This window comes from Oryzias latipes, chromosome 10 (assembly GCF_053564925.1).
Source record: "Oryzias latipes strain Hd-rR chromosome 10, Olatipes_Hd-rR_3.1".
NCBI lineage: Eukaryota > Metazoa > Chordata > Actinopteri > Beloniformes > Adrianichthyidae > Oryzias > Oryzias latipes.
Window position 1 is genome coordinate 21,736,279 of NC_136246.1, and position 17,479 is coordinate 21,753,757.

Below are 17,479 nucleotides of genomic sequence, written 5' to 3' on the forward strand. Positions count from 1 at the left end.
AATGAAACTAAATCTTGTGAAAATTTTTTAAAGGATTCGTTTTTGAAAATTTACTTCAATGAATTTATATTTGTCCAATATTGTTAAAGCATTAACTACTAAATTAGACCTGATATTGTGTGAAATTACAACATAAAATGTTTTTTTCCTTCTAATCTGACTAAAAAGTGGTTAAATCCCATTACGAGTATTCCCCTGTTAAGTTATGTTTTCTGTATGTACGCATGCGCCAACACATACACACACCTGATTGGTGAAACCATGCCGTGACTGTTTCCGGTTCAACCGATACACGGATTTTAAATTTCTTTTAATCGTCTCTGGCCGGCTGTTCCCATTAACCAACATATACCCGATTGGTAAGGAATTCCAACTAAAAAGTTTTTACAAATCTTTTGGGATGTCGTATTATATCTGTTCATGTAGTCAAACACAGTAAAACACGGTGCATATTTAGAGGCTAATTTCGTATCTAGCCAGTATGCTAGTAGTTGCTACACAGGAGAATCTTATTACTAAACGTTTAGGACAACAAAAACATGTTTAAGAAAAAGAGATAATTGGAACAACCGTCTCATTGAGGTACACTTATTGAAGTAAACTCGAAGAATTAATGAAACTTTGATTATTTGTTTTTGAAGGAGTTGCTATTAGTAATGTTATTACAAAGACGAGGTAGGATCGAACGCTGCAGAGCTAAGAAAACCTATTGAATATTAACTTAAATGAAATAATCGTTTGAAATCAAGACTATTTTTTTGTCTCCTAGCTTAATGAACATTGCTGAAAAGACGCGTAATGGCTGCTGGAACAACAACAAGCGATTATCGAATCACAATGTGCGAGTCCAGCGATGAAGACTTTGACCAGTGTAGGTTCTGTTTTTAACAGAAAAAAATACGTATATATCTCAAAATATGTACCTTGGTTAACGCTTCAACTTTTCCAGTTTTGGAGCAAAGGTTCACACCTCAAGCTAAGGCTAAAGCGACTTCACAAAAGCCTCGCAGTGCAGCTAAACCACCAAGGTAGGAGGATAAACACTACCACCATGCTTTCATGACTGTGACCTCTACTCTTCTAAGTAGAAATGGTACATTTGCTAGTAAATCTTCTTAGATCGCATGTCTTTTTATTTATTTCTTTTTCTTTCCAGCGTGGTGCTTGTGGTGAGCTCAGATGATGAAGATGACGCTCCTTTTGAAACATGTAGGTGCTTTTGCTGAGTACTTTATGTATTACTGTAGTTTATTTGACAAGGGCATTAATGTACCAGAGTTGGCACTTTTTCATCTGTAGTCCTCGGATTGTCAAATTTGTCTCCCCCCCCCAAATTGTGAAATTAACAATAAAAATACAACATAAACACAAATGAAAGAATTAGATTGTATGACCACATTGTAAAAGGCTAAAATACAATATAAATCAGCAACAGTAACACGGGTAAAAACCTAATGTAAATATACCAGAACAGTAGTATTTGAAAAACATTGTAAGTGGTATAAATACAATGTAAACCTAAGAGCAGCACAGATAGATATCACATTGGTAAAAACAAAAAAAACGTTGATTCAAATCAATGAACATTTATGGTGGCATGGCTAGATTGAAGAGGGTTATAGGTATGATGTGTGGTGGCATGTCTGATGTTTGTGACTAGGTCTCTGATGGTTTAAAAAAGAGCTGTGGAGTGGCTCAAAGTGACAAAAATGTCACAAATGAACTGATGTTACAATAATGGGAAAATCAGCCAAATTACAGACCTTTTGTTGTCGTAAATAGTCATTTTTCTTTGATTTTCTTGTCAGTCCAAGATATTTTGTCTGAAGAGTAATTGCTTGTGCGCACAAGAAGTGTAATTAGTGCAAACGAAGCAAACAAATGAAACTCTTTGGATTCATGATAGAAGAAAGGTGCAACATTCATTTTACTTTCTCATATTTTATGCTAGTAACCAGCATAGATCAGCATTTTAAGACAAGAGCAATGATCTGAAATCTTTCTATAATCCTGTTCAAATGAACTCACGTGCAGAAGACAAAAAATAAATCAGGCCAATTCAGAAGTGGTGGGGCTCTGTACAAACTCGTTTTGCATGTACTAAACAAAAACAATGATAAATATTAAACTTGTTATTTACAGTATTCCATTTTTTTTTCTTGTATTGTAATGCATTGTGCATAAATAAAATTACTTTGGAAATTATATGGGATTTGACAGAATTGATGCATAATTTAGACTTAAAAAATAAAAATAAGCTGAATGTGTTTATTTTAATGTTACATTTTTCATTTATTATTGGTATATTTAATGTTGCATTCAGCCCTCTATAAAAAAAATGGTGTTAATTTTCTTCCTTTTTGTGTTTTTGGACATTAAAGTTCTACAACGAGTGAAAACCCCCACTACCAAACCCAAGAGAGCAGAGACTCACAGTGGGGACTGGTGAGATTTTGACCTCTTCTTTTGTATTAAAACTCATCAGTAGAGCCTGCTAAACATAAAGCAACCTCTTTTTTTTTCTTCTCCACAGCCTTAAAGACTTTATTGTAGATGACAACTCATCTGATGAGGATTTTATCAAGACAAAACCATCTCTCAGGGGTAAATTTACAGGTTTCTTATCTATAATAGAGGTAAAGAAAGTGCCTTTAATCATATAGTCATGTTTACACTTTACAATTTGAGTTTAATTTTGTTCAAATCAGAGAGCACTAAGCAGGATGCAAACATTTTTACATAATTGTATTTAGTTAGTTGTTCAGAAGTGACAAAAATCTCTAATTAAATCAAAGCCCTACAATGTTTGTTTTATTTTGAAGGTCCTAAAAAGGGCAATACTCCAGCTGCCCAGCACTCTGTCAGAAGACCGCTGTCTCAGCTCAACTCCCCTGTCTTTGTGAGTGACAGTGAAGATGAGGATGATAATATTATCATCAGGAGCAGTTGGAAACTGCGTCACTCCAAGCCCATCCCAAAGGTTCAAAACCATGATGGAGAAGATGGAGAGGAGCAAAACGTTCCACCTTCGCCTCCTCTGCCTCCCAGTCCGCCTCTTTTTCTCCCTCGCCCTCCTGGAAAGGCTTCGGCATCCATCTTCTCGCCAAAGCGCACCTTTTCTGCACCTTCTCAACTGGAGGAGTCCAGCAGTTCCGAGGAGGAGTTTGTGTCTTTGCTCGAGAGGCTTAAAAAGAAAAACATTATCGCAGGAGCTTCATGCTCTCCAAAGACCAGCAAAGGTGAACCATGTTTTTATTCTAGTTTTTATAAAGCTTTAGTGTCTTTTTGAGGTCAAAAGCAATTTTCTTCCTTTTGCCTTTTTTTTTTTTAAATTGTTCTTGTTTTTAGAGTTAAACAGGGAGCCTGTGATTTCCACTCCTCCTGTGAGGCCATTATCCACATCTACCTCCAAAACCTTAAAGGAAAAACCTCAGCAGGACAAGACTCCTGCCAAAAACCCTTTTCTGAAACCCACTGGAAGTCAGACAGAGCCCAGACGCGGTCCCACCACCAGGTGAACGCCATTACACACTACTGCATTAACATAGTAGACGTGTGATTTTTACTTTAGAAACGTTTTTTGTGTCCCGACCCGTTTGTAGGGGGCTGTGTAAGACTCCAGGCTGCTTCCTGGAGTTCCTCTCAGACCCTGGTTCATGCTACAGCTCCAGCTTTAAAAAGAACAAGGAACAACTCACAAGCAAACTCTACCAGCTCTATAATTCCAGCGTATTTGACAATAAGGTGACTTTTTATTTCATTTAACTATTTGTTTCACTATTGTTTGCTGGTTTGAACTGCCAGATTCATTATGGATGGAAATAATCTGGATTTAGCCAGAGTTCTTTTTACTTCTGACTCGTCTGGATGGAATCTTTCCACACAGTCGAAAGGCAAAAGGGTTCACTTTAGAGGCGTTAGAATCCAGAACCCAACTTCTGTTTTTTTGGGAAGTGATGTGTTGTTTTTTTCACTCTTCCAAGTGAAGCTGAGTAATTTTAGAACTGAGTTCAAAGAAAGGAATCTGCAGGAGATGGACTTCAGATCAGTGAGACACCTGCTATCATTTCATTTCTGTCTTTTCTCTTACAACCATAAGCTGAGGAATCACAATTACAGCTGACAGAGTTTCCTTCATAGGAGCTTAAACATGGAGTTCAGACCTCTGTCATCTGAGTGGAGCCTCCTACACCTCACAAAACAGCCACTTGGTTATATCATTAGGGAAGAATGATGAGACCCTCATGGGGTTTGAACCAAGGCAGGAGTGTTGATCACTACACCACCATGCAGTCTGATACATTTTAGACCAGAAAAATGATGACTTGGATGATGGAATAACTTGAATAATTTACTGTTCAAAGTAACAGCTTTTTTTAAATGTGTTTTGGAAAGACTATAAGACTCTCCTGAAAATATGATTTCTCCCTACAAACTTCTTGGTTTAAGCTGAATGTTAAATCATGAAAGTCCTGTCATTTCAGGCTCCTTCCACCTGCTAAAAAGTCGAATACGTTTTTGTTTTTTTTCTTGTTGCTGCACAGTTTCACTATTTATTACCTTCCTTTGGCTGTTGTATTTCCAGCTTCCAGTCGACATGTCCGTGACCTGGAATAAGAAGATGCGGAAAACAGCTGGTTACTGTGTCACCGGGCAGGAAAAGGGTGGAGGAAGTCGCTACGCCCGCATTGAACTTTCAGAGAAAGTGTGCGACTCTGCAGGTGATGCTGGTTAAAGGATCAGTACAGTGTTCCCTCACTATATCGTGGTTCACCTTTTTTTTGTTATTTTTTTAAATCTCACTGCTCTGCCTCCTACTCGACCTTGTCAACCATGTCTGCTGTGCAGAATGGGTTCAGTTAGTTAAACCGTCATAAATCTCCAATCATGAGCAGATCTTTGTTTTCATTCTATAATCTTGAACTTATTTTTGTTTGTAGGTTTGAACTTTGACAGTTTAACCACGAGAGAAGAGTAAAAATATGAATGTCTGTCTGAGAAAAGTGTACAAAGTGTGTAGTGAGGAGTTTTAAAATCTTAAAACATCTGTAGGATTTCACCAATCGCAGGTTATTTTTAGAACGTAACTCCCGTGATGAACAAGGGAAGGCTGTTTATCATTTCACTTTGTGTCCTGATGAAAGAACTTTTTTGTCTGATAGAATCTCCTCCTGCCTCTGTTCCATGACAGATCGTCTCAGGGACACCCTCATCCACGAGTTGTGCCACGCTGCAACCTGGCTCATCAATGGCGTGAGAGACGGGCACGGCGCCTTCTGGAAGCTGTACGCCCGCAAAGCCACAGTGCTGCATCCTGAGCTGCCCATGGTGACGCGCTGTCACAGTTACGACATCACATATAAGTTCCGATACCAGTGCACGCGCTGCCAGAACACGTAAGTTCCGCTCACGCTCAGGTTTTTTATTTGTTTGTTTTTGCATGGACTTGATTTCCAGTCTTTCCCTTTCGTGGTGATGGTTCACAGGATCGGTCGACATTCCAAGTCGCTGGACACGCAGAAGTTTGTGTGCGCCCTCTGCACGGGGCGTCTGGTCCTAATGACCCCCTCCAAGCCACGCGCTCCCACGCCTTTCGCCAACTTTGTCAAGGAAAACTATGGTAGCGTGCGGCAGGAGCTGGCAGGACAGAGCCACGCGGAGGTGATGCGAAAACTGAGCACAGACTTTGCTTCCAAAACCAAACTCAGTGACAGCTGACCTGCTTCAAAGTCGAAATAATATTTTTTTAAATGTTATTTGCCTTTCACGTTTTTGGTATTAGAGTTAGACGATTAACATCTAAATGAATTATTTTTATATATAAAAATAAACGTGTTTTTTTTGTTATTTTTTTACTTTATCAATATTTAAGACTAGAAATACAGTTTAAACTTTTACTTGAATAAAATTGACATTTTACGCTGTGAACAAATTTACTTTTTACAAATTTTTGATAACTGTTTTGATTTATTTGAGACTCTTTCATTAAACTCTGGGAATTACCAATCTGCTCTTGTGGATTTTTTGTACATTTTCAAAATCTTTCATTAAAATATTTCATAAAGAAATGCAACCAATGAAAATACTCTCTCATTTCTTCACCTTTGGTGACGTGAAGAATTTTGCGCCATCGAGAAACTGAGGCATCGCTGCTGATGGTATAAAATGATGAAAGTTAAAAAATGTACTATATATTTTTTTCTTTGTTCTAAGGGGATCAGATGCAGGGAAGCTTGAGAAATGCCTCAGGTGTGCATCTGATACAAAATATTTAGCTGAATGGAAAGATGTGGCCCAGAAGAGATCAAAAGCAGAGAAAACCTGATTCCTCATGCAACGTGTTGATTTTTTATGTAGACAGTTGCAGTGTGATATTGGAACTTTTAAATTGTGTTTTAGGCGTAGGAAGTGATGGGTAATCATGTTTTGGATTAAAATCTTAAATTTTTATTTTTCTATGGTGCAGAATGAAGCTAAATCAGTATGTTGAAAAACAGCAGCAACTGGCCAAGTTTCTGAAAAGCCGTATGCAGGTAGATTATGATGATTAAGACAATATTTACATGTATTTTGCTTTAGTGTTTTCATAAGTCCAGCTTAGTGATATTTGGTTGTTTTTATTGTCTGTCTTTTTTTTTTACAATAATGTCTGTATATATGTTGCAATCCTATCTATTCTTCCATTGTTTATTCACATTGTCCTCATGAAGAGGAGCCTCTACGTTTTTCCATCTTTTATCAACCAGTTTTATTATTTTCCAGAATAATAAAGGTTTGTTTAGGCAAATCTTTTCAAATATAAATAATATAAATCTTCTTAAAAATGCATACTTTTTCTTTTTTTTCCATCTTAAAGCCTGAAAATGGACTTAAAACACACTAGAATAAAATAAAAATTCAGGTGGAATATAAGTAAGGGTTAATGGCCGACGAAGTATGCATTATCACTTTTTAGAGCACGCCGTAGAAGCCTGTACCGTCAGACTCGAAGCGGAGGACAGTTGCTTCCGCGAAATGTGTTAAAAAGTGATAATGCACACTTTGAAGGCCATTAACCCGCTTATTCCATGGTCACTTACAAAAGAAATAAATAGTAACCTGTTTTTAGTCTTTAATTCTTGTTCGTTTTTCCAATTTGGATCGCTTTTCTTACAAAAAGCGGACGATTTGCTACGTAACAAATAGTCCGCATTGCGCCGCACCACAGCTGCAGTCAAGATTCTGCGATATATATATATATGCTGATCTTTCCGATGGGTTGAATAAAGCAACAGTTCAGAGAGAAAGTTCACCTCTTACCGCTTGTTTTTATCCAAATGATGAAGCAAATGGTTGTTTTAAAGAAGCCGGCGCAGTGATACAGAAAGTTTAAGCTAGGTGACCGGAACTTTTTTCACCGTGCGGTTATCCTGTGGTATATCACTTTTTAATGCACAGCCAGCAGCCAATCAGAATAGAGTACTCACCCAGACCATGGTATAACTAATAATAACAGCATCCAAAAGTATAAACCAAAAGGACGGGATGAACTGCTTGAATATATTTTATCTGTTCTGCTCCTGTCACAAAATACAAACCAGTCAGCGACAGAGAAGAGAAACTGTGTACGACAGAAGGTTAAGTATGCAAAAATACGACAATCATATTTCAAAGACGGAGGGCGGACGTGTGAGAAAGGTGTGCGGCGGGTCAGAAGGGGCCCTGTGAGGCCACTTTCCTGATTGTGATGGTCGGACCGTTAGGAGGCACAAAAGGGAGACCTTCACCTGTGTCCGGGGAACATCAATGGAGAAAAAAAAAAAAAAGGACCAAAAAAATACTTGGAGAAGGGAATGAACTCAGTTTTCAGGCACTGTGAAGTACTGAAGAATAAATAAGCTACCTGGAATCATTAACATTGATATATATTCTTCATAAAAGTCTGCAGCATTCCAAACAGGACACTTTGCATCGGCAAATAAAAAGTCAACGATAAAATGACAGCAGTCAGACACTTAATTTTAGGGAGGGAAGAATGGTTTGATTGATTTTCACCAAGTAAAGGTGTGTGGCACAACACGATAATAGAGGTTCTCTAGAGGAACATGAGAGCAGCTGGTCCCCTTGACTCTGCACGGCCGGCCTCTGATGTCCCCAACTTCCCTCAGTACAGACAGGTTTTCTTCATGATGCGAAGAAACTCTTCCTGGTTGACCTCTCCGTCTCCATCCCGGTCTGCTTCATCGATCATTTCCTTGAAAAACACAAGACAGTTAGCTTTAAGATGCACTCTGGAGAAAATTCAGTTTTTTTTGTGTTTAACTTTTGGAATGTTTCTCATGCTGAAGAACATGGAAAAGGAAAATTAAGCTTTATTCAAGTTGGGAATCGAGAGCAGACAAAAGAAAAAATGCAGTTTGGAAAATAGTGTATTTGTTATGAAGAAAATGTGCTGGGTGGGGCTACAAGCTCCCTGCTCCGCTCCATTCTGATGCATTCACTTGCAGATCCAAACAGATCCATGTCCGTCTTTGTTTTGCTCGTCTGAGCTGGTATCTGGATCTAAACTGTACTGCTGGATAGCTCTAATATTGCTCACCATTTTTGTTGCACTGATAATGTTAGGCCAGAGTTGTGAGGCACTGTAAACTAGAAGGAGATGGGTGACAGAAAGTGGGGGTGGGCTTGCTCCACCCACACCTCAGGTGAATTTCTAAGGAGCTACTGTCACTCTGCAGAAACTTTTTCCTAGAAAACAACACCGTTTTTTTTTTATTTTGGCAGAAATCTATGGAAGCATTTGTGTCTCATATTTCAAAATAAAAGTCAATACCGGAAATGCCGTTTTATTTTCACAATAAAGCTGACTCAAAAGTAAAATGAAAAATCAATCTGCCAAACGGCTTTTTCTTTTTCTTCTTCAACACTGCTCATTCTGTCACTTAATCAAAATGATAATGAAAAGGGTATTTGACAAAGCATTACCGGTACTGACTTTTATTTTGAAATATGGGACACATATGCTTCCATAGAAAACAGCATAACCATAATTAAAAGACCACGGGGAACGGTTTTTAGATAGATCAAAAGATGATTGGAGTGGGACTTTAAAGAACTGGAGTCTATACTCTAGTGAAAAGTGCCTCACCTGTAGCTCCTCATCCGTCAGGTTCTCTCCAAGCTCCTTTGCGACTCTCTTGAGGTTCCTAAATGAAATCTTTCCGGTCTCATCGTCATCAAACAGGCGGAAAGCTTTCAGAATCTCCTCCTTGGAGTCCTTCTCGGCCTAAAATGGGAAAAACCTTTTGGACTACGGGGGACTGATGAAGCTCCGTGGGATGCAGCTGGATCCCTACCATTTTCTGTGTCATGACAGTGAGGAAGTCAGCAAAGGAAATCTTTCCAGTGGCGTCCTTATCCACTTCACCGATCATCTTCTTGATCTCCTCTTTCTTTGGCTCAAACCCCAAAGCTCTCATTGCCACCTGGATCACAAAGAGTAACAACTACTACACTGTTTGCTCATCATTACATCCTGAGATCACAGATTTACCTGATTTATTTCATTTTACCTTAAGATCTTTTACATCAATGAACCCAGAGCCATCGGTGTCGAACAGCTCAAAGGCTTCCCTGATCTCCTGCTTCTGCTCCTCAGTCAGTTCTGCTTTGGGAGTCGTCTTCTTGCGTGGAGGAGGAACCGGACCCTGCAGGGCTGGCCTCTTGGCAGTAGTCGCCTGCTGAAAACACACACGGTGATCAAAATGTATTACTGTGATAAGGATTATACTAATACTAATAATAAGTATTTACATTTCTTAAAAATAATTGAAGTAATGAAAACAGTGATAATTGTTTGTGCAGCTGCTCACTCACCATTGGTTGTTAAATATTTGTCAAACTCGGACAGTTTATTTAAGAAACAAAGCAGTTAGTTAGTGGTGTCGTCAAGGCTTCGCAGTCTCCCTATAATAAAGAGAGGAGAAAAAAACACATGAAATGCTTTTATTGACTCCAGTCGCTAGCATAAACCACTTCTCTAAGCTTAGCGTAAAACCAGCACGTCATTCATCCAAACTAGACATTTTCTATCGCACAAATACCTGTTACTAGGCGCAGGCGGGGTGAACAGTTTTCTAGCTAACAACGCGCAAAACCCCAGATGCTGTCACGAAGACTTGTGCGTCAGATTTCGTTCTGCGCGCGTGCCGATCAGCATACACGTCGAATTGGGACGGGGTGCCAAAACATTAGCTTTGTTGCGGTGTCCACATAGGGACGAAAGGAAGATTAAAACAAACGCACCCGTCGGGCAAAACGGTGATTGGTTGCTAAGGATTACGGAGTCGATCTATGGAAGCGATTCTGTAGCATAAATAAAAAGCCAAAACCAGAAATGCTTTTTCATTTTCAAAATGAAGCTGCATTTTTTGACTCAAAAATAAAATGAAAAAGCAATCCACCAAAATGCTTTTTCATTTTCTTCCTAAACACTATGGAGTCCTATACTGTTCATAATTAAATAAATAAATATTTAATTAAATAAATAAATATGGCCTCATGCAAATACACAATCAACCAACAAATCTCTCATAAATATATAAAAAGATCATGAAATTGTGAAAAACCTGCACACTGATTTTAAATGAGCCATTATATTATTCAATATATTTCATTTTGCTTTAAAAACCTGTTCATTATTTTAAAACAGCATTTTAAAATATTCATTTTTAATCATGTGGAATATTATTATAATTCTGTCTTTTTTCTTTGCATTTTCGTTTTAATTATGACACAGAAAAAGCTGTGTTGAAGTATAAAATGAAAAAGCATTTTGAAGTATTGCTTTTTCTTTTTAATTTTGAGTCAAAAAATGCAGCTTCATTTTGAAAATTAAAAAAGCATTTCTATTAATCCATTTTAAATGTCAAATTAGACATTTCTAAATTAATTTTGCAACACATTTACCAGAGAACGTCTTAAAAATGAAATGTCAAATACCATTTTAATTCTAATTAAGTGACAGAAAAAGCTGTGTTGAGGAAGGAAATGAAAAAGCATTTTGGTGGATTGCTTTTCATTTTATTTTTGAGTCAAAAAATGCAGCTTCATTTTGAAAGTGAAAAAGCATTTCTGGTTTACACTTTGCTTTTTATTTATGCTATAGATTCGCTTCCATACATTTCAAGATGGAGATTTCAAATGAAAATTTTATTTTCATCTGAAATAAGAAAAATAAAAATTAGAACAAACTAAAAAAATGTCTTAATATAGGTTCCAGACATATGAATGCAATAAAATTAATTAGAACTTTATATTCATCGCAGGAGTTTATAGATTGTCAGTAAAAATTTAAAAACGTTAAAAAAAACATGGTGACACTGATTTCAAAAAATTAAAGTAATGTTTTATGGTTGGCAACGTAGTGTTCACAATGTCGCCATAAACGGGCTTATTGAGTGTATGTCGACATATGCATTTAGGTGTGGGCTCTTTAACAAAACCAGGTGGGGACAAACAGTACTTGTTCATGATTGGTTTACTTAATGGCGTTCTTTGACGTAGCCCAAATATGATTGGCTGACAGGACGTGTCCCCCTTTTAATCGACAGCCGCCAGACCAATCAAAATGAGGCAACGTCTCGGCTGATTCAAACGTTTCGCAGTTGTGCACTTTTACACGATTTCGGTGAGATGAGACTTGCTAAAAGTTGTCTCACTCCTGGAAGGGCCTTCGAAAGCCATCCCAGCTGTCACCGACTCTGACATCTCCATCTTTGCAGCTTCATAATGGCTACACGACTTCGACCGGTGAGTTTAGGCACCTTGAACATACCCCTCAAACTTTTGCCTGATAGTAATTATTTCATCTGTCGGTCACGCAGAGCAGCAAACGCTGCGCGGTGATCGGGGGATCCGGCTTCTTGGGCAGACACCTGGTGGAGAAGCTGCTGGAGCGGGGCTACTCTGTCTCTGTGTTTGACATCCGGCAGAGCTACGAGCTGCCAGGCGTCACCTTTCACCAAGGAGACCTCTGCGACAAGCAGGTGGGACCACGACCTCCGTCACTCACGGCTCTGTGGCGTTCAGGGAACCGGAAGTTCAAAGTTGTTGTTTTTTTTGTCATACACATGTCCACATGAATAGGAAAGAATTAACGATGAAAAAATAAAATGAAATACATAAAAATTGAGAATTGTTGCCTAATACAAATGTCATTAAGATATGGATTGTCACACAACATGTTATCTTCAATGAAAGTGGACAGTTTTCTTCCATTTTTGTTATTCACAAACTTTATTAATCTTAAAATATAAACGGATCTCTTCTTTATGAATTGTATTAAATAATAGTTTGATTTTTAAGAATCTGCTCTTGTGAATGAAACGTTTTTAAGATATTAATAAAATATCAAATGCCAAATCAAATAATTTATCACCAGAAACCACTCCAAAAAATACTGTGTTTAAGTCATTGGATAAGAATAGGAAACTTTGATCAGCACCAACAAAAAAAATCCTCCCAAATGGAAGTTGAAAGTGTCCCTGCCACAGCAAAAGCACATCTATAACTTGATGAACTTATCTTTATTATGACTGGAGATATAGCTGAAAGCATACACCCCACACACCAGACGGACAAAATCCAGTGTTTACTGTATGTTTTAAAGGCCCGCTCCAACTATATTCATATCTATTCTAACGTGTCCCCACTACATTCATTTTGATTATGCCGTTTTTTGGGGGGCTATTTTTTTAAGAAATATTTTTTGCAAAGCAGCAAGAGTTCATCAGAATCTTTATATTACTTTTTATTTTCAAAATTCAAAATTACACAGCATTTTTTCCATTTGGAACAGTCACATCCAAAAACATGACACAGTGCAGCATTTGACAAATAGAAAAACTAAAACAAAGTCTAAGCAGCAGATAAAAACAATATTAAGTAATATAATAGAGTATTAAAATAAATAAAACAGACATATAATGCCAAAACTAAAAGTACCAATAAGCAAAAATTATTAAAATAAAATAAAAAGAAACAAATGCATTCATCCAGATAAACAGTTCAAGAGTTTTATTACCATCTTTTTATGTATTTTATGGGAGGGTTTTATAAAAAAGCAGGAGATCAGTTTTGAAATACATCAAATTTATGACTAAAAAATAAACCTAAAATAAAAAAAACGGGATCTAAAGTGAAAAGTGTCTATTTTCTGAAAAAGTTTGTGACAGACTGTTGGCGTGGGAGTAACCCTCCGCTGATTTCCCATCATCCCTTTGTTTACACTCTTTCCCGCTAGCTTACAGCTCCTCACACCCCCAACCTAACATTACTGGTAAAACAAAAACGGCGAGCGATATCAGAGCTACCCAGCTCTACTGTTTTCCTCCAGATGTCAACCCGCACAAGGAAAGTTGAGATGTACATGGATCTATTTGTCTGCAAGCGGATGAATCAGAGTGGAGCGGAGTCATGAGACTTTGTCCCGCCCACTTCAGTTGCTGCACCACAAATCTGATCTTTTTGAAACTGCGGGTCTTTATCTGCTCCGGATCCATCACGATTTGATTAAATACTCAGAGATGCAGTTTGAATCTTAAATATTTTATATACCGGTACGTCCTCCATCATGAGAAAAATGCTGCAAGAACATGTTAAAAACACCAAAAACACTTTAACTTACACATTATCATTTTCCTTTTCTTTTTGGTAACATCCACCTCCCTTATTTTTTGTTGTTGTTTCTATTTTTCCTCCAGGCTTTGCTGTCAGCTCTGCAGGATGTGTCACTAGTCTTTCACTGCGCCTCCCCAGCTCCTGGAAGCGATGACCGCAAGTTATTTGAAAGGGTCAACGTCGTGGGAACGCAAACGGTTATCCAAGCATGCATCGAGGCTGGGGTGCAGGTAATCTGAGTTTCCTCGCCGTTTTCAGAGGTTTTTGCCTTAGTTTTGGTCCTGGTGGTGATGTTGTGATGCTGTCATTGCTGCCAGAAACTGGTTTTGACCAGCAGTGCCAGTGTGGTGTATGAAGGGACGGATATTAAGAATGGAAAGGAAGATCTGCCGTACGCCAAGAAGCCTATTGATTATTACACGCAGACCAAAATTGAGCAGGAGAAGGTGAGGCAATAATACCCAGACAATTTCCTTTGAAAAATTAGGTGGCAAATATGTCAAATAATTAGTCTTAACCCCTTCTGTTGACCAATATCCCAATGAAAACTCCCAAGTAAAAAGATCAAAGTCTAATGATAACAAAAATGTGTGTTGTAGTTGGTTCTTGGGGCGTGCAACAAGCAGAAAGGTTTCCTCACAGTTGCTATCCGACCTCATGGCATTTTCGGCCCACGGGACCCACAGCTGGTTCCTATCCTAGTAGACACAGCTCGGCGGGGAAAAATGAAGTTTATTATTGGGTAAGACCTCAGTAATCTTTGACCTCAACAAGATGCTTTTATGTGTTTTTTTGCATTTAAAAAAACCCTTAAATCTGAAAAAACAAAACTTCCTGTTCAGTTTCTGCTGTTTTGGTAGTTTTTGGTTTCATTTATCTTATGGTGCTTGATACTTGAAGGAAAGTGGAGTTGTAGGGACCATTTCAGTTGATTTTAAAATCCTTAAATAAAAATTTAGTTCAATTTCTTTGCTTAAATGGAAAACTCTTTTTTTTCTCTCTTTTTTTTTAATAAATCAATCCATCTGCAAATCATTCCTGTTTTTTTCTGGTAGAGTCTTTCCTTAAATTTGACTGTGTGTTCTGCAGCAATGGGGCCAATCTGGTAGATTTCACATATGTGGAGAATGTCGTTCATGGACACATCCTGGCTGCTGAGCATCTGAGACCAGACTCTCCCATCTGTGGGAAGGTGAGTAAGAAAAAAAAAAAGTATGGTTCTTCTTTTCTCTAGATGAGCTAGATCTTTTATTTTGTGATTCCCCATGTAGGCGTATCACATCACCAATGATGAGCCAATTCCCTTTTGGGACTTCATGTCGGAGGTTTTGGTGGGTCTGGGATACGCAGCGCCGCGCTTTCACCTCCCTTACCGCCTGGTTTACGGACTGGCCCTTCTCCTCTGGCTGCTGAGCGTGCTCCTGCGTCCTTTTGTTGCCTTCAAACCAACATTCACACCCATGAGAGTGGCTTTGGCCGGAACCTTCCACTACTACAGCTGCCAACGGGCCAAAGAGCACCTGGGCTACAAACCAGTGGTCAGCTTGAAGGAGGGGATCGCATGCACAGTTCAGAGCTACCCCCACCTCAAAAGTGGCGCTTGATTATCAAACAAAATTTCTGTTTATACATCAGTGTCAACAACTTGGCCAGATTGTTCTGAATGGACTCAAATTTGTGTAAATCCACACCTTTCTTGGTGTTTTGGCTCACATAGCTGTTATATCTAATTTCCACCAGCAGATGGCAGCAAATAGTTGCTTTTGAAGATTATTGGCTGTCCTGCCACCTGTTTATATAGATATACAATAGAGATGATTCTGCCACACAGCCTTAATACACCTCAATCCTGATATATGTGTAAAAGCAGTGATTTCATGTACAGATCATTTAAACAGATTTCAGAAATGTAAGTACAAAATGTGTAAAACTGTGATCTCAGATTTATTTCAGAATGATAAAAACAACCTTGCTGTACCACCACATTTGAGTGTTTCACATTATTGAAGCATCAGAATGCTGAACGTCTTGCTAATAGATCATAACCTTCTTCCTTATTCCTAAGTAAAACACTAATTACTTAAAAATGCAAAGAATGTGACTTTGCTCCATTTTTGTTTTAGAGGACCTCATACGTCATGTGAATCCTGGCTGACGTGATTCGTGTAATCCCAAGATAAAAGGAGGATTTTTGCACTATGAGGACAAGGGGACAATGGGTTATCAGGAAGTCTATGCTAATTTGTCCATAAATGTATGTACTTGGGGATAATTAACGGAGAAAAATGTGTCGGCCTGTTTTCTGTTTGTTTAAAGAAGTATTGATGGGTTTAGGAACATATAGGACAGAAGTAAAAAGTTTAGGATATATTACTAGCAATAACACTTGTCATTTGGATTATACAAAAACAGGTAAATTGTTTTCTTCTTTTTAGAATGCTCACTCATCCCCTAAAAAAACAAACCTATTTTGACATGTTTTGATCAGATAAAGTCAGAATCCAGAGGCAGCACAGAATCTGGCGGTATCTATGATAGATGTATTTACTACAGTGGCTGGTCCTTTCAGAATTTTTGCCATTCCTCGCTTTGGTGTGGTGACAATAAGGTGAGGGTAACATTCGGATTCCTCACATTCTGATTTCAATTCTGTGGCAGGAGCACCCTAATGATTCACTGCAAAGGTTTAAACCACTGGGCGAGGCCGCCTGACAGGTTCCTGCAGAAGTGGAAGAGGGAGGGCGAATCCAAGCAGAAACTTTAGTTTAGCAATGCGTTTTCTGGAATGAAACTTTTGCTACCCTGCAGTTCCTCCTCCTTTCTTTGTTGTGAAATCTGTGTGCACTCCTTTTGTTTGACTGTGGCTAAACTCAACATGTGTGAGAAACCGTCTCACACATGATGCTTGAATTCCTTTCTATTTCTTGTAAAGGGGGAGTTCTCATTACCAATTTTTGTCCACTCAATTGCCAGCGATATATGATTGATTGAAAATCTTTATTCATCTGAATGACAGCTTGTGATCAAGCAAACATTATGCTTACAACCATCTCATTTTCAATTTAAAGCAAATATAGGAAATACATTGTGGGACTTGATGCTAATTTGCATAAGAATCTGGGTTTTAATTCATCAGGAGAGAATAAATGTACCAGTAAACGGATGTATAAAACTAGACTTTGAATCACCTGTCATGTTTGTGAGATTTTTTTCCTCAAAAATGTGAAATTTCTGATTTATATGCTTTAGAATTTGCAAATCCCGTAATTGATAAATAAGTGAGTTTTAATGCCACAAATTCTAGTTACTGCTTTTTGTGCCTAACTAAAGGATGTTCTATGCCTTTTTTTCATTCTTAATTTAGGGTATCATTGAGTTAAACGGACTTATAATAAAACTTGATTGTGTACTTTGGTGGGAAGGTTTCCTTTGATCGATCTAATCTACATCCTCCAGAGGACATGAAGTTCTTGCTCCTGTTATTTGTTGTAGAGTTTTCATGTCTAATATATATTCCAAATTTGTTTTATTTTAAAAACTTTAAAAAGGTCATTTTTGACAATCTGGCTTTGAAGAAAGAAAGAAAAAGACATTTTTCATTAGAAAAACAAAAAAAAAGCAAAGTATAAAGTGAGGAAGTTGCCAATTAAACATAACCCCTTGGGATTTTTCCTCTTTTTATGTGTGTGTTTGTGAGTTTCCTGGAACAGTCCCGTGTGGTTTCCTTGATCTTACTTTAATGATGTGGGTACTTGCTGGGTTTTCCTACCCAGTGAGCTTGAGATGAGTGTTCCCACAGGAGAAGTTGCTGCCAGTCGCT

General features: G+C 38.1%; 3 protein-coding genes across 7 annotated transcripts; 2 read left to right on the plus strand and 1 right to left on the minus strand.

Annotated features, from left to right (window-relative positions):
* The first annotated feature begins 187 nt into the window (after positions 1 to 187).
* gcna (germ cell nuclear acidic peptidase) lies at positions 188 to 6,006 on the plus strand. Its single transcript, XM_004073505.5, has 12 exons — positions 188 to 359; positions 770 to 871; positions 950 to 1,028; positions 1,157 to 1,209; positions 2,382 to 2,445; positions 2,534 to 2,604; positions 2,823 to 3,239; positions 3,349 to 3,514; positions 3,603 to 3,744; positions 4,586 to 4,721; positions 5,192 to 5,396; positions 5,487 to 6,006. Exons 2-12 carry the CDS (start codon positions 799 to 801, stop codon positions 5,716 to 5,718), a joined length of 1,638 nt encoding a protein of 545 aa, XP_004073553.1. The 5' UTR covers positions 188 to 359; positions 770 to 798; the 3' UTR covers positions 5,719 to 6,006.
* Positions 6,007 to 7,525: 1,519 nt separating this feature from the next.
* cetn2 (centrin, EF-hand protein, 2) lies at positions 7,526 to 11,958 on the minus strand. 4 transcript variants are annotated; one of them, XM_020706664.3, is made up of 6 exons: positions 11,816 to 11,958; positions 9,856 to 9,945; positions 9,552 to 9,716; positions 9,336 to 9,464; positions 9,128 to 9,265; positions 7,526 to 8,233 (listed from the first exon to the last, which is right to left on the minus strand). In XM_020706664.3, exons 2-6 carry the CDS (start codon positions 9,856 to 9,858, stop codon positions 8,144 to 8,146), a joined length of 525 nt encoding a protein of 174 aa, XP_020562323.1. In that variant the 5' UTR covers positions 9,859 to 9,945; positions 11,816 to 11,958; the 3' UTR covers positions 7,526 to 8,143. The 4 variants fall into 4 exon arrangements, with proteins under 4 accessions (XP_020562323.1, XP_011478608.1, XP_011478606.1 ...); XM_011480306.4 differs by having other exon boundaries at positions 9,552 to 9,719; XM_011480304.4 differs by lacking the exon at positions 11,816 to 11,958 and adding an exon at positions 10,083 to 10,332 and having other exon boundaries at positions 9,552 to 9,719.
* Positions 11,611 to 15,642, plus strand: nsdhl (NAD(P) dependent 3-beta-hydroxysteroid dehydrogenase NSDHL). Of its 2 annotated transcripts, XM_004073359.5 has the most exons (7): positions 11,611 to 11,790; positions 11,865 to 12,026; positions 13,743 to 13,889; positions 13,977 to 14,105; positions 14,259 to 14,401; positions 14,749 to 14,851; positions 14,931 to 15,642. In XM_004073359.5, the coding sequence occupies exons 1-7, from the start codon at positions 11,770 to 11,772 to the stop codon at positions 15,261 to 15,263; spliced, it is 1,038 nt and encodes a 345-aa protein (XP_004073407.1). In that variant the 5' UTR covers positions 11,611 to 11,769; the 3' UTR covers positions 15,264 to 15,642. The 2 variants fall into 2 exon arrangements, with proteins under 2 accessions (XP_004073407.1, XP_078810442.1); XM_078954316.1 differs by lacking the exon at positions 13,977 to 14,105 and having other exon boundaries at positions 11,629 to 11,790.
* The last annotated feature ends 1,837 nt before the right edge of the window (positions 15,643 to 17,479 follow it).